Source organism: Schistocerca gregaria, chromosome 8 (genome assembly GCF_023897955.1).
Source record: "Schistocerca gregaria isolate iqSchGreg1 chromosome 8, iqSchGreg1.2, whole genome shotgun sequence".
Lineage (NCBI taxonomy): Eukaryota > Metazoa > Arthropoda > Insecta > Orthoptera > Acrididae > Schistocerca > Schistocerca gregaria.
In genome coordinates this window covers 203,227,363-203,242,967 of record NC_064927.1, presented here as the reverse complement: position 1 = coordinate 203,242,967, position 15,605 = coordinate 203,227,363, and the positions used below count along the sequence as shown (strand labels likewise).

Below are 15,605 nucleotides of genomic sequence, written 5' to 3'. Positions count from 1 at the left end.
CGTCTGCACTGTCTTTTTTATCTTTCCTATTGATCTTTAGTGTTACATTCTCCAGTGTTTTCTTGGGTCTGAATTACCCTCTCATTATTATTATTATTATTATTATTATTATTATTCTAAAGCTGTTGTATTTCTGTGTCCTTTGCCAGGTTCATTTCACTGGAGTGGATATTCTTGTGCTCCCCTGTACCTAAGTTAGGAAGTAATCTGTGTCTATATTTGGACTTCAACTCCTTTCATCCAATAAGTCTGACTTGTCATGCATCAATTAAGTACATGGTCTATCTATTGTATTCCCATCTTGTGCTGTCCATGTGTGGGAACAATGTTGAGCCTACCACCATGTTTCTAGATATAACAGATGGTATCAGCTTCGCCCCATTGTCATTGCTAAGACATGTTTACTATAGGTGTCGATTATTGATCTATAGATCTTTTCGTACACATCTGGGAATTTAGGTCTTTGGTGAGTATTTTTTGTATTGTGCCGTGGGCATTCATCATGTGCTCTTTCTAGAGATTTGTAGAAAGCTTCTTTCTTCTCATTCTCAGATTCTGCAGTTGGTATGTGGGGGCTAATTATGGAGTAATTAGAGAATTTCCCTGTTATCCTAAGTGTTGATAATGTTGGGTTTATGGGGTTGAATCCAGTACTAAGCACTTTAGTTGATAATGCACCACAAATCCTGTCCAAACTCGTTTCCTTTCACTAGAGCTATATAATGTTTGCTACTTTCTTTACTAGGACTCCACTCATGGTCCATCTTACTACTTGTAATGCTATGATGCTTAGCTTCAGGTTCATTATTTGGTCTAGCATCACTTTGAGTTCCAGTGGTATAGTGATATCAATGTCAGTACTGATGAATAAATCCAATTTACACTATATATTTTTTCTTTCCATAATTGTCTGTCCTCAACAGCCTAGCCTGTGTTGTCAGGCATTCTTTATCCATCTGGCTTTTGTTGAAGTTTTGTAACAGGTGTTTTTACAGTGGGCTGTCAACCCTATGTCCAAGCTCTACTGGAGGATGGGCAATCCCCCCCCAGTGTTTTGTTCCCTTAGCCTTGGAGACCCTACTTCTTGCTACAAGGCAGCAGTTCGCTAGTTTTGGTCTGTCCTGGTATTTTATTTCCTCGGTGTCCACCATATCAAGTGAACATTCCCCTATCCACCACCTGGGGAGGTGCCCTGTGGGAGACTAACAACTCCACATGGGTGCATAGTTATTTGTACACACTATAAACATACATATTTTTGACAGCTTCAGAATTAACCATTTTAGACTTTTTATGTTGACTTGAAAATGGATCTTGGCCTGAAACTAGTTATCGAATGAAGGGTAAAATATTTGCAACTTGTAGTTTTTTCCCTATTGAAAATATTGTTTTTAATGATTTCCTACATCAAATTCCATTTTTAATTTTTCAGTCAAATGTAACAAAAATTTTGTATTTGTAGTAAATGTGAATTTTCACAACAAATATCATATTCATATTTTCAAGTTAGGCTCCATCTTATACACCTATGTATTTTCAAAAAGTAGGTTGTGAATAAAACTTAACTATAATAATTGAAAGAAGCCTGTATTTTTAGGTGTACACATTATGGAAAATGTTTGTTCTTCTGATATTGTGCTCAGATATTTTCAGGTTCTGGACGTTTCATATGCATCAGTATCTTTTAAATTGTTGGTCATAATTCATACACCCCCCCCCCCCCCCCCCCCCCCAAGAACACAATTAAAGAACAGTGGGAAGAGACATGACACTTGGTAGTGTTTACATAATTAGAGGTGTGGTTTTACTATATAAGCTGTGTTGTTCATTGAATTTTTTCACACAGGACTTTGTATCAGCTTAGTCAAAGGTTCTCCTGAATTTGACAGAGCTGATAAGTTTTTTAGATCCTTTGTTCTGTTACATTATTATTGACTTTTATTGGAGAATCTGTTTTAAAGATTTATTTCTTCAGTAACTGTGTTGATATTTAATTTCCTTTTAAAGTGTTGTAAAAATTTCTTGTATTCATTTTGCAGTCACTGATTTTACCATAATTGGTCTTGGTATTCCTTGCTTCTGTTTACTCCCTTGTTTCAAGGAATCTTATCCAGTTCTGCACATTCTTGGCTTTATTCCATTTTAGCCATGCATTTTGTGTTGTGGATGTTTAATGACATCAGAAATTTCACTACACATGGCTTTTGGTTTTCAAGAAGAGACTTTTATTTTGATCTTCAAACAAAATTTTGTTTGCAATTTTCAGGATTTTTTGTTTCCAGTTTATTGCAAAAGTTACTTCATTGTTTGAGTTTTTCAATGTTATTTTTGAGTCCTGGGTTTGGCTTATCACTTCGTATTCATTTGTTGGAATTTTACTTAAATTCTAACAACTATTTATCCAGGATGAAACATAAATTCCTTATTATCTTAATAGTCTAGATTTCTTGGGAGGATTATTTGGATATATTTGAAATTCATCTAAATTTGGGTTTTGAGAGCTTGCTGTTTTCTGGGGAGATGCCTAAAAGCAGTGAATTTAATTACAGGATTGGTTCTCTGCAGAGTCCTATTAGTGTTTCGGCATTTTTGTCCATTTGTAATGTGGGTAGTTCCCAACAATGCATCTGGTTTTTCTCTCTGCCCAATTGTGCACTAAAGCTTGTGGCTGTATTATAGTGAGTTTCTTTGGAATTTTGGCAGTAATTTCTTAGTTCTTCCCAAAATTTCTGTCTTCTGTTTGTTTTATTAGTGTGGTTGATTGGTGTGTGTAAAGGATGGCATGGATAGTCTTCCATTAAGTGACTGGGAATCTCTAATGGAATCTAAAATTTTGCAGTTGACAATGAAAGCAGTTTCAAAATGTGGGCTGTTTTTCATAAAACCTTTCCCCTACTCTTCCTTTGAAAATTCTGTAGCTTCCTCCTTTAGTGGCATGTTCGTCTGTAAATTTTATTTCTTGTATTGCTGTAATGAGTATGTTGTTTGGTAAGAATATCCTCTGTAGAAGCTTTCCAGTTTTCAGAAGTGAATTTTTCTGCTCATTTTTGTTCTGCCTGTTTTCAAAAAGCTCAGGCTCTCTCCATCCTGTTTGTGCAAGTTCTTCAGAATCTGATGATTTGCTCGTGCTCCCCATGGTAACTGTGTATTGGATACCACATGTAGTTTTCCATATTTGAGTTCCCATCTTACTCCCCAGTTGGAAAGGGTTTCCTTGTTAGCAGCATTAGCAGTTTTTCAGCTAATACAAAATACTTAAAAGATTATTAATCCTGTATGTCTATGCCTGTTTTCATTGGCACTTCTGCCTTGAGGGACAGTTTTTCATCTCAAGGGCAAGAGTGCTTTGCACTTCTCCATTCTTATCTTCTGTGGAAGGCCATTGTCACTTGGTAGAGGAAGACTTCTTACCCTGGAGGTAACTCGATCCCTCCCATGTTGGCTGCCAGTGTTGCCCACTTCTGCAACACTAGATGGTGTGGATTGGATTTTTCCCTTCATCATGAAAGATTGTAAGGATCAGTCCTTGTCAGTATGTTCAGAGAGCTTGCACTTTTTTGTTTATACAAGTTTTGTCTTATTTAATGTTCTTGAATTTGCTGTGGCTTGATGCTTCTGGGCAAATGGGATATCTACAACAACAATTATTCACCTATGATATAATAGCAGGTAAACATCTGCTGTTCAAAAGTGAGGAAGCTTTTTGTGGTTTGTATCAAATGGCTGTACTATAGAGTTCTAGTGAATGTTTGATTTAGCATGACCTGTGAGCAATATTGGTCATTTTCATTTATTTTAAGTTGCACACACCATCAGTTCTGGGGTGCAAAGAGTGTCTGTCATTTTTCCATTAAGTCATGTGTAAAATGTTTAGGTTAAATTGGTCCAATAGTTCCAGCTGTAAAGAATTTAAGGCTTCTGGGGTTAAGAGTAGATAGTAAGTTTTTCAGAATGCAGCTTTAGAGTATGGTATTACTGGAGGTGTTATTGGGGTGGTTGTGATGAGATGCAACTGTGAAACATTCCGAACTGTTGGGGTCCTGCACTTCAATGTGGACCTCATTGCGATTTAAGATAGTTGTAATATGTTGTTAAGATGGGAATTATTGCCTTTGCAATCAAACCCTGGAGTTTGTCCTGTGTGACTCAATTAATGAATTGAACTTATTTGTAACAGTCACCAGCAATGTTACTTTGAAATGTAAGGGAACTTCTGCTTTCTTGTTGGTTTTTCTATTTCATATTAGCCTTAACTGTAAATTGTTAATATTGTTCTAGTTCCTGCAAAGTCTCCACAGTTGAAAACTCCTGTCGCAAAGGCAAACCAGAAAAAGCAAGCTGTAGCTGAAGAAAGCAGCAGTGACGATTCATCGTCTGAAGATGAACAGCCAAAGACCAAACCTGCAGCTAAAGTGCCAGTGCAGAATCAAAAGCAGCAGAAAAATCAACAGAAGCAACCTGCTGTTGCAAAGGCAGTTGTGCAGAAGAAGCCAGCTCAACCTCAGGAAGATAGCAGTGAAGAAGAGTCATCGGAGGAAGAGCCGTCAAAGACTGCTGTAGTGAAGCCAAAAGCAAATGTTCCTCAAAAAGTAGCTGCAAAGCCGCAAGCAAAAGAAGAATCTAGTTCTGATTCTGATGATAGTGAGTAATGTTTTTGCTATGTTTTATTATTGTTGTTTGATGTCTTTGAATGCTAATATTCCTGAAAAATTCTCTGCATTAGGTTCTGAAGACGATGTTACGGTAAAACCGAAACCCCAATTGGCAGCTCAGAAGAAGGGGATGAAGACACCTGTACAGGCGGGTGCCAAAACTCCTCAGAAGGCAGTATCTGCAAAGAAACCTGTCACTCCAGCTCAGGAGAGTTCCTCAGAAGATTCAGATGATAGTTCAGATGAAGAAGCCCCACAGACGATGAAAACTAAGCTTGTAGCACAGAAAAGTACACCAGTAGTCAAGAAATCGAAACAAGCAGCAGTGAAACCTGCTGCTGCTGCTGATGATGAAAGTTCTGACGACTCTGATGACAGTTCTGACGATGAGCCTCCAGCTAAGAAAACTCCTCAGCCACTTCAAATAGCAAAAATACCACCTGGGAAGACCTCACAAACACCCAAGCAGGCCAAGGCAGAGGAGAGCTCAGATGACTCTGACAGTTCAGATGAAGATGAACCAGCAAAGGTGCCAGCCAGACCAACAATGCAGAAAAATGTTACCAAACCACCACCAAAGAAGGCTGCTGCTGCAGAGGAGTCTTCTGATGACGACTCTGACAGTTCAGAGGATAAACCAGGTGCTTTAATCTCATTATTGTTGGCATAGTGTATGCAAATGCAGATGATTTTAGTTATATGAACTCTGTATGCATGTGTTTAACAAAGATTATTTTATGATATTATTTCCCTGTTTGGAAATTGGTCAGATTATTAAGCCCATAAAATGTCTATTACAGAAAGCCAGTGATAATTGTTTAGTGTGTATCATTGCTTTCCATCACAATTAAACATGAATTTCCTTCATACCTTGTTTACTACATAATATTTTCGCAGTCTTTTTCTTCCTTCTAAACATAGAAGGCATCGCTGTGAGCTTCGATCTACTAGTTTAAATTGTATTCATTATGAGTTAAATCTATAGTGAACTCAAATGTCTGTAGCACAGGCAAAATGTTGAGTAGACTGAATACTACTTCATCAAAAGATGACTCGTCAGTTTTAATAATTGTCTGTTTTAGGCTTTCTTTCTTAAATGCATTATGTTGTCATTATATGATCTAATTTTTTAATTACTCATGTAATGTATTAACACTCTGCCACCTATGTGTCTTGTAAAAATCTGTTCGCATGGCATTTGAAATAGTGTAGTAGTGTGGATCCTTTTTATACTACTGTTCATGCATTGTAATAATTAATTTCAACTTTTTCTGCACTACACTTTTATAGAAAAATTAACGTCATTTCTTAATTGTAGCAAAACCATCACCTGCAGTGAAACAAGCACAAGGGGGTGTCAAGCGACCCCATCCTGAGGAAGAGGAGGAGGACGATGATGATGACGATGACGACGATGATGATGATGAAGATAATGAACAACCCAAGGTGAGTTTGTCAATGTAATATGCAGAAAACAAATGGAAATCCATATGCATTGCTTGGCGAAGCTGATGCTTTGGTTATAAGAATGTAACATTTTCAGTTACCCTGAGTAGCTTGTTAAAATGATGTACAGGAGACCAAAAGAAGAAATTCAGTGAGGCTGTGATTGCAAGTAACATGTTTTATGTGAAACACCCAGTTAATGTATTATCCTTATATTGATGACTGAAGGCCGCCTCTATTTCCTTCCACCTCACTCATCTATTGAAACCACAATGAAACCCAGATCATAAGCTGTTTACAGGTGTTGATAAATGTCAAAGGGGACAGTTGAAAATGTGTGCCCCTAGACTCGAACCCAGGATCTCCTGCTTACATCGTAGACACACTGACAGCCATCGAGGACACAGTGGATAGTGCGACTGCAGGGACTTACCACTGGCAAGCTCCCTGTGAGACCCACATTTCCAACTTACTGTCCACACAATAAATTTGTAGTGCCTCTGCCAACTATACTCCTCACTCGCAGCAGTCAGTCTACAAATTCCCGTAAGAGTTTAAGCAATGCAGAAGCACTCACATTGCTTGAACTCTTATGGGAATTGGTAGATTGACTGCCATGAGTAAAGAGTATAGTTGGCAGAGGCACTACAAATTTAGTCTGTGGACAGTAAGTTGGAAGTGTGGGTCTCACGGGGAGTGTGCCAGAGATAAGTTCCTGCAATCGCACTATCCACTGTGTCCTCGATTGCTCAGTTGGATAGAGCATCTGCCATGTAAGAGTGGATCTCGACTTTGAGTCCCACTCGTGGCAAACATTTTCAACTGTGCCCATTAATATTTATCAATGCCTGTAAGCAGCTAATGGTCTGGATTTCATTGTAATTTAATTCAAGAACTGCAAGATTACCAATGGTAATCAAGCATGTCCGAAAGAATAGATACCATCTTCATACACTCATCTATTTTCCTTCGGTGCTCTTTGTGTGTCATCTGTTCTGCAGTATTCCACTATGTCGCTGATGTCCCCAAGGTCTTATGTAAACTCTGTGCCATTCTTGTCTGTTCTGAGTGTATTTCAGGTTAGGTTCTCTGCTGCACCATCAAATGTGGGTATTAATGAAAATTGTAAAAATTTTCAGTCTTGTAACTGTTGAGCAAAAATATTTCCTGAGTTATTGATAACCATGTTTGAGCAAATTGCTGGAAGGTATACCCTAGTCTGCATTGGAACTATATTTCAAAATCTCTTCCCTGTTGGCACAAAGGGAGGAGTCCCTAGATCTCTGCTTTGATAGATGAGTCAGCAATGATTTGTTTGACCCAGAGACCCAAAATTAAAAGAGCAAACTTTTCCTGGTACTGATGACCTGCTTCCTCCACATTGATATTGAATTGTCAGTTACTCCTCATTTTGGTATTTTGCATAGACTAGGAGCAAATGGATTGATAAAATTGATTGCATTGAATGGAATTTTCAAAATGTTGTTTGCTTAACATATGGCTTTATAAATGTGAAGTATTCTTGAGTCCCTTCTCTCGTGTGTACATTTGTTTTGTGTATTGCACTTGTGACTAATAAGATTTCCATTCCATTTACAACCAAACAATTGAATCATTCATTTAGCCATGACTGTTTCTTTTATGGTAATTAAAGCCAAAGCTAGATACTGTGGTTAGTTTTGTTCAACATAGTAATGAGCACCTGTCGGAGGTTTTTGTAGTGTTTTTGTACACTACACATTTAACAATTACACAACAAATTTTAGTAAGGCTCCCTAATAAATTTTCATGATGTATAATTGTTGCAACACAATTTCGTGTGTGGTAGTCAAATATTTGATGTAGGAAAATTACAGAAATTTTTTGAAAGTGTCATGTTGGATACTTTGCTATTGACAGTCTATACTCTTACAAAACTGTAGACAAAAGAAGGGCAGTTCTCTCTCTTGCAAAAAAAGTCAGATTTTTTGGTCATAAATTGTAAGGTTGTTCGTTACATGTGTTAAATATATGTAAATAGTAGAAAGCCCAGAAAAGTTGAGGTTGGAAATGAAAGGGATTTGAATTGTACCTGTGAGGAAGAAAGGTATCTGGAGGTATAAAAGGCTGTAAACGAATTGAATTCTATATAAATAGTGAAAATCTAGGATCAGGTTCAAATTTGTTTAATAGCAATCTGTGTTCAGAGTATTCTTGTTGTTGCCATTCCCTGTAAATATTGGAAGTCATTTAGCATTCTGTTGAAAATAATTGTTGTAGCTGCTTGTTGGAAATTAAGTGATAGCCCCTTGCAGGTTGCGTTTGAAGAGAGGCCTGTAAATTTGACAACTCTACATAAAGACAACGTGCACATGTTAAAGTCCATCATGGAACTGACATTCCATTTCTGGGTTCTTGTGGAATTGCCTGCTAAAAAAAATAGGATTCAGTTATCCCTCATTTCACATTGAGACAAGGATGTTCTTTTGTTTAGTCTCTTATTCATTTGGGTCTAAAGCTGTCATTGACCAAATGTCTGTTAATGAGCTTGGGCTGAATGTTTGTCAGTGAACTTGGGCTGAACCTTTGTCTCCCAGTGACACAGACCATATACTTATGGAAATATCTGGATGGCAGAGCTGTCAGTGTATAGATTTGTTGTGCATGTGGTTTTCGCACATGAATTCTCAGTTCCAGTAGTGTTAAAATCAGGGAATCATAGACATTGCTTCCAGTGAACTGTGTGAACTCTCGCGCACACTCTCTCCCTCTCTCTGTGTGTGCACCATTAAAGCTTTTTTTTTTCTTTTTTTCTTCAGAAGAAGCCTGCAAACAACTACAACAATTTTGTCAAAGGTGAAACCATGAATGGTGAAAAGGTAAGCCATATAGATTTTTTATACAATATACAGAATACACTTACACATTTAAATTCTGTTTTCAGTGTGAGGAAGTAATTCTGCAAAGACAGTGTTAAAATTTTAATGGTTATCAGATTTTTTACTAATGTTATGAAAACTCATCATATAGCAGAGAAGGCCTTGTTGCATGTAGGAGCAACAAAAAGGCTGTCACAAATTAGCTTTTTATCCAGTATGGCCTTTGTCAAAAATAGATACACGTGCAAACACAGCTCACACATGCTGCCTATTTTTGATGAAGGCTATACTGACCAAAAGCTAATTTGTGACTGTCTTTTTGTTGGGCCTATCTGTATTTGAGCATCTCCACTATATAGTGAGTAGTAACTTTCCTTTTTGTAATATTGTTAAATTCCATCCTGGCTTTTCCATTGTTGGATTTTTAAGTTGTAGATAAGTGATATGCTACTATCTCAGAAGAATAAAATGTAGAAATATAAATGTGTAACTTTTTTGCAGTATGCAAATATTTTTAATTAGTAGTAAATGTTGGTATGTAGTTAATGTGCAGTTTTGTCAATGCTTTTGGATGGAGATTGTTCATCACCACCTTTGTACACATTTACTTCAGTTTTGCTTCATGGTAGCTCTGGAACAGTTGATCTGTAATGCCGTGATGTTTATATTAAAAGCAAAGCCATGTCCATGTATTAATTAGTCAGTATTTTGGGTTGGTGCCATTGCAGGGACGCAGGTCATCACCTTTTCGGAGAATTCGTTCAGACGAGGTTGAAATTGACCCACGGCTGAGAAACAATTCATTTGACGCAAAGGTAAAGAATGGAAATACTGGCTGTCTGACAGACTGAAGCAAGACAAGTGTCACAAGGGAGATGATTAGTTAAAAATGGCAGTTCATATATTTGTTGCCTTAGTATTTATTAGTCTTTCAGATTGTTTCAAAGTGTCAGAGCCAGCAACAGTTTGTTGCAGTGAAAGCCAGCCATGGGTCAGGCCTGTTTCTCTGTAGATCTTTAATATTGTTACAAAAGTTTCATGAACATGGCATTGTAGTTGTAATTTTCGCCTCCTTGTTTACAGGTATCTACACATGCTGCAGATCGTCTCCCATTGTGCACGTTGTCTTGTGGCAAGTCTAACTTTTTGTTCTCTTTTGTCCAGGATGAAGATGAAGATGAGGGCGGGCAGAAAAAATTCTGGGAAGATCGTCGTGGTTCGTTTGGTGGACGCGGTGGTGGTGGGAACTTTAGAGGGAACAGAGGTGGTTTTGGTTTCAGAGGAGGTCGTGGAGGTGACAGAGGAGGAAGAGGTGGTAGAGGTGGTTTTGGTGGTGACAGAGGTGGAAGAGGTGGTTGGGGTGGCAGAGGTGGAGGAAATAGGAATTCGTTCGGTGGAGGTGGTGGCTTCCGTAAAAGCTGGGGAGATGGGGATGGTGATGGTGACGGCGAGAAAGGAGGTTTCCGCAAGAGTTGGGGTGATGGTGACAGGAGAGGTGGATTTAGAGGTGGTCGTGGTGGTGATAGAGGAGGGAGAGGCAGGGGAGGATTTGGTGGTGGTAGGGGAGGACAAGGAAATTTCCAGAAGAGAGACTCATTTGGAGGTCAGCAGGAGAATAAGAAAATTAAATTTGACAATGCTGATGACTGGTGAGTAAATTTCACCTTAATTTTGGTTGTAAATTAACGTATTTAATAGTCTAAGATGACCCTGAATATAAGATGAGTCACTTTCTTTAAGAGGCTGCTTGGGAGAAATAAGTTTCACATACTCTGACTACTCAGTATTACAAACTTTCATTGACCTAAGTAAGGTCTCTGCCTAAAAAGTTTACGTTACACATATTCTAAACTTTGCCATTTACTGATCATCCATATTTTAACAATACAAGGAGGAATAAATAAAAATAGTTTAACTCAATTTTTATCCTCACTACCTTTTTGTTTAGTTGTGCTGTCACCTGTGGTATCACCCTAATAAGGTAACTGTAAAATGTATGTCTTCATTGTCGATTTCGTTTATCAACTGATAAGAGATGATTACAATGTCTCTTGTCTCCAAATATATATTGTCTGCCCAGAACTCTCTCACTGGCTGTGTAGAACCAGCAACTCACTCAGCCTCTCTTCGTTCCCATCATACCTCACAATGAGCATCAACAACATTGGTGCACAAAACCCTTAAGTATGCCACTATCTTCCAAGTAGACTTTTACAATTTCCTGCAAAAATGTGTGCTATTGTTGAGTGTTTGCCCTATTTTACAGTCAGTTCAATTCAGATTATAAATGGATTCAGGCAAACTGCAGTTTAAATGTGTAGGCATTTGTTAAAAGCCCAAATACAGTGTAGATTCCCATGGTTGGCAGCACAGCGAAATTTGCTGCTTGTGCAACACTCTCCCTCACCACACTGATTGTAGTTAAAACTTCTCAGCCAAGATGGTGTCACTGTACCCCTTCCAGCCCATCTGGAGTGCTGTACTTGAGCAACAGTGAAATGTGGATGGCAATATCTTCTAAGAATGGTCGTATATAACAGCAACTAGTATGTAAATAGATCCCAATTGTGATTCAGTACAGTTCTCCAGATTTCACTTGTTCTGCAATCTAATGCTGTCTGTCTCTGTATTATCTCCACAGCGGGTCCTTTCGCCATTATCTATTCTTACGATGATGATTGCTGATTGATTTTTAGTTGTTAGGCATTTAATTCTTTATTAATTTTCTTTCTGATTTCATTTGAATGTCACCATCTTGTAATGGTTTCCCCAGCATTCTTACATGATTAATGACCAAATTTCTCATTTGCAGCCCAGTTGATAAATTGTTTGTTTCTCAGAAGCAAATAAAATGTTGACTGGGATTCAGAATCAAGTAATGTAGTGGTTAATTCATAGTTTCTCAACTATGCATTGCACTAGCACTGTGAGTCGAATGTCACATGATAGAGCAAAATTGATACTGTATTGAACGCTTATGCATATCAGGAAATCTTGAACCTATTCGAATGAAAGTATTATTTGCCAAACCCTGCTACACTTTAAAATTCTTCAAAATAAATTTGTAGAAAACCTCAATGGCCAAAGCTTCACCTGTAAATGTAAGATGACCCTATAATCATCTATTAAACAGTGTAAATATTGGTGTCAGCAGCAATGATTTGATATGTGAATGACTGCCCAGTATTTTTTGAGTGATGAAGTTAGTAATAAAAACCTCGTCTAATCGGGTAAATAAAGTGTATTCAATGTAACTTTCAGTGAACAACATTAATTTGTACTATCTCATCGGGGGATGCATATGGATTGAAATGAATGGATGTCACATCTTGTTGGTACTCCAGTGAAACAGAATTTTAATCATGATTCTAATTTAATACTTTTGTTCCACACTGGTTTTGTCTTTGACAGTATTCAACAGTTTACAATAAACTAGTGGAACGTACTTGTTGCTAAAGTATCTGTTTTCTGTTGGACATGATACAGCACATGTGAATTGCTTCCATAAACATGACTTGTTTAATTGTATTCATTGCATCAACTTTGAAAATATTTGTCATATTCCCTTTGGGAATGACAAGTATAGTGACTTTCAGATTTTTTGTTATGCTGTGATGTATAAAATTGTGTAACGTGAGAGAGGAGTGGGCTACTACAGATGGTCTGTGGCATCAGTATGAGATACAAATTGTCACATTTACTATTTGCTTTATTAGGCAATGAATATGTTTTACTGTATTGAGAAAAGTAGAGTATCTGTTATAAATGAAATATTTGACTGTCTTGAGACATGTATTTCAAGAACAAGTTTTACAAATGCAGGCTGCACACCACATTTCAGATGTTGCTTTCCCAGTCCAGTCAGTATTTATGGATTCTGAATTATTTTGCCAGTTTGAAAAATTATAAATGGTGGGCCAGGAGGAAATGTACATGCTCTGAGGGACAATGATATTTGATTGTGAATAAGTCATATGAATGTATTTCCTCTTAATTTTCTGAGCTTTTAGCTGCACAGGTGTTGTTCTAGGACTGACAGTTGGACTGTTCTACTAGTGCAAGAATGTTATCAAATTCACTAAGATCCTGTTGGACCCGACATTCAGATACATGTACGCTGGGAAGCATACTACTCGTGTAATCTGCTACACCTTGCTATCCAGAACTCTGTGATTAGGAAAAGATGATTTCTGAACTGGCTCTGGAATTCCCTTTGCAAAACCTGTGGATGATCACTGTCACTTCGGTCGTATTCACCTGTGAAAGCTGGTGAAACATCACATGTGACTGATGCCTGTGGTTTCTTTTCAAACGGCTATATGTCTGATACAGTTAAGAAAAGGGCATATGTTAATTTGAAGTTCTTCTGTCCAGAATCACCAATAATGTCATCGCTGAAAGCATGTGCCTTTTCTTCTGACTAACCCTGTAGGATGTAGTTTCAGCAGAATTCATTGCCTTCTTTCAGCATGGTTGTGCTAAACATATGGTCTGTTTGGAGTCCTGGGGCAACTGAGTTGAATTCCTAGTATTTACTGTGGTGGTATTATTTTTTAGACATTTCAAATTTGTACATCAATATAATAAATGAATTGGTGAAATTGGAATAATGAAATCAGCAATGGTGGCAGAGACATTAGTAAAAAAAAACATTTGATATGTTAACCAGGCAGATGTCAATACTGTAATTGAATTCTTGGCATACCTGTCCCAGCATGGCATTGTCGACTGTGACAGTCACTTCCTGTAGTCTCTTGAAGCTCTACTACATCATGTGGTAGAGGTGGTACATGAATGTGTCGTTGTTGGTGGCTTCTTACCATACTTAGTTCTAAACATCCAGTGAACAGCTATAGCACACTTGTTTTTCTTGAACTCAAGCACACAGAAGGCTCGCTCCGCGCCTGAACTCGCCATGTTTGCAGCTAGCGCTGACTATCGGCAAATTACCAAACCACACTGTGGCGGTATACACGAAAATAAAAACTTTCAGGGTTTCTCTTCCAAATGACTACATATGTATATCTGTACAATGTTTGGTTCTTGTGCAATAAGTAATGGAGTGTTCCCAGACTTTACATACACCCCGTATATATGTTGAAAATTGTTATGTAAGTGTATAAACCAATTTGAGCGGATGAATTTTACCTATTTACTGCATGGTGTGACCATTAATGCTGTTCAGAAGCAGTTGGTAGCACTAAACTGTTCTGTTCTGATAAGAGGTTAGTTTTAGGGACTTACTTGAATGGGTTTGCAAAGCCTTAAGATTGCTCTCTTATTACTGGTTACTCTAGATCCAGTGATCCTCCAGATTTTGTTGCTGGAAAATTTGACTTCAGCCTCCTCTCTAAAACAACACTCAGAATATTGTGCTTATTATTTTCTTATCCTCACTCGTTTTTCTAGCCCCTCTAGTTAATAGTTGCTTAATTTTCTGGATTGGCAAACCTTTGAGTGAAGAAGAGATGCTATAAGATAACATTCTTAGTAATCATAGAATGTTTCCAAATTACGTGGTTTGTAGATAATATGCTCCGAGCTTGTCAGTGATTCGTGGAGGAATATAAGTAAATATATAGATTTGAATAAACTTAATTCTTTACAGTTCAGATTCAGAATAATTGGTTAGCAAATTTAGTGCAAATTTGTGTGCAGCAAAACTAAAATTTTTTAAAATTTCAGAGAGGAGCAAGAGGTTCATGGGGTGAACGTGCATACCAAGATCTGAAGTTCACGAGAGGAAAATCATTTAGACATGAGAAAACGAAGAAAAAACGTGGTTCATACCGTGGAGGACAGATCTCGGTTGCTGTTAACTCTATAAAGTTTGAGGACTGATAGTGCATTGTGTGGAATGCAAAGTGATTATGTTCCTGATTTCAGGAATGAATTTATTGAAACTTCACTGTGTTACTGTTCTTTAAAAATTATTTTATTATGAGTGAAACAAGAGCGAGTGTGTGTGCTGTGAAGTTTGTACTGCTTGTGGTGGTTCTTTTGTATATAAATCGTAAATGGAGAGAAGACTGGTGCATTAATACATTATTTTAAAACTATATTGCTACTGTAAACAGATTTAGCATGTTAATTCATTGTAAATGAACCAGAGAGTATCCTTGCTCTTAAATGGCACATAATATTTGCTGTTTTGTAATAACAAATAACCTTCATGAAGTGTGTGATGGTGCTGATTTTTCATTGTTTTTTTTAAAAAATGAAAGACTATTATTTAAATAGTCTCCAGTTTTGTGAATGAGAGCAGTGAAAAGTTTTTAAATTATCATTATTCCATAGAGTACAAATTAGTTTTGACACCACAAAATATTAACCATTTCTTTGTTTCATGTCGTACTATCTGGGCAGTGTAAATCTCATTTCCATTACAGCCTGTAAAACTTGTGGAAATATACCTCGTGTTTGTTGATTCTCTTGAATTTTAAACAATAGACTATTTAGTGAAAACACTGAAGACATTGAATACTAAACCAACTTAGTTGAGGGATTAGATGCCCTTTTTTAAAGTATTGTTTGTTGTTTCATGTATGTCACACAGCTTAATTACTTAAGTTTATAAAATGCAACAGTTACTAAGGCAAACAGTTGAAGCATTGATTATTGTGACAGTGATTAGTAACCTGTTGTGGGT

The 15,605-nt window shown here is 37.4% G+C and overlaps 1 protein-coding gene across 6 annotated transcripts in view; it reads left to right on the top strand.

Moving 5' to 3' along the window:
• The window catches only part of LOC126285000 (uncharacterized), a 30,898-nt gene extending 15,515 nt beyond the window's left edge, over positions 1–15,383 (top strand). For 2 of the 6 annotated variants that reach the window (XM_049984294.1, XM_049984292.1), the window contains 6 exons: positions 4,279–4,641; positions 4,724–5,293; positions 5,971–6,098; positions 8,897–8,956; positions 10,121–10,605; positions 14,642–15,383. In XM_049984294.1, the coding sequence (XP_049840251.1) occupies positions 4,279–4,641; positions 4,724–5,293; positions 5,971–6,098; positions 8,897–8,956; positions 10,121–10,605; position 14,642 (1,607 nt within the window). In that variant the 3' untranslated portion in view covers positions 14,643–15,383. Of the gene's footprint in view, positions 1–4,278; positions 4,642–4,723; positions 5,294–5,970; positions 6,099–8,896; positions 8,957–9,684; positions 9,772–10,120; positions 10,606–14,641 lie in introns of all 6 variants that reach the window. The other 4 variants (XM_049984297.1, XM_049984298.1, XM_049984293.1 and 1 more) reach the window with 2 other exon arrangements.
• Positions 15,384–15,605: the final 222 nt, after the last annotated feature.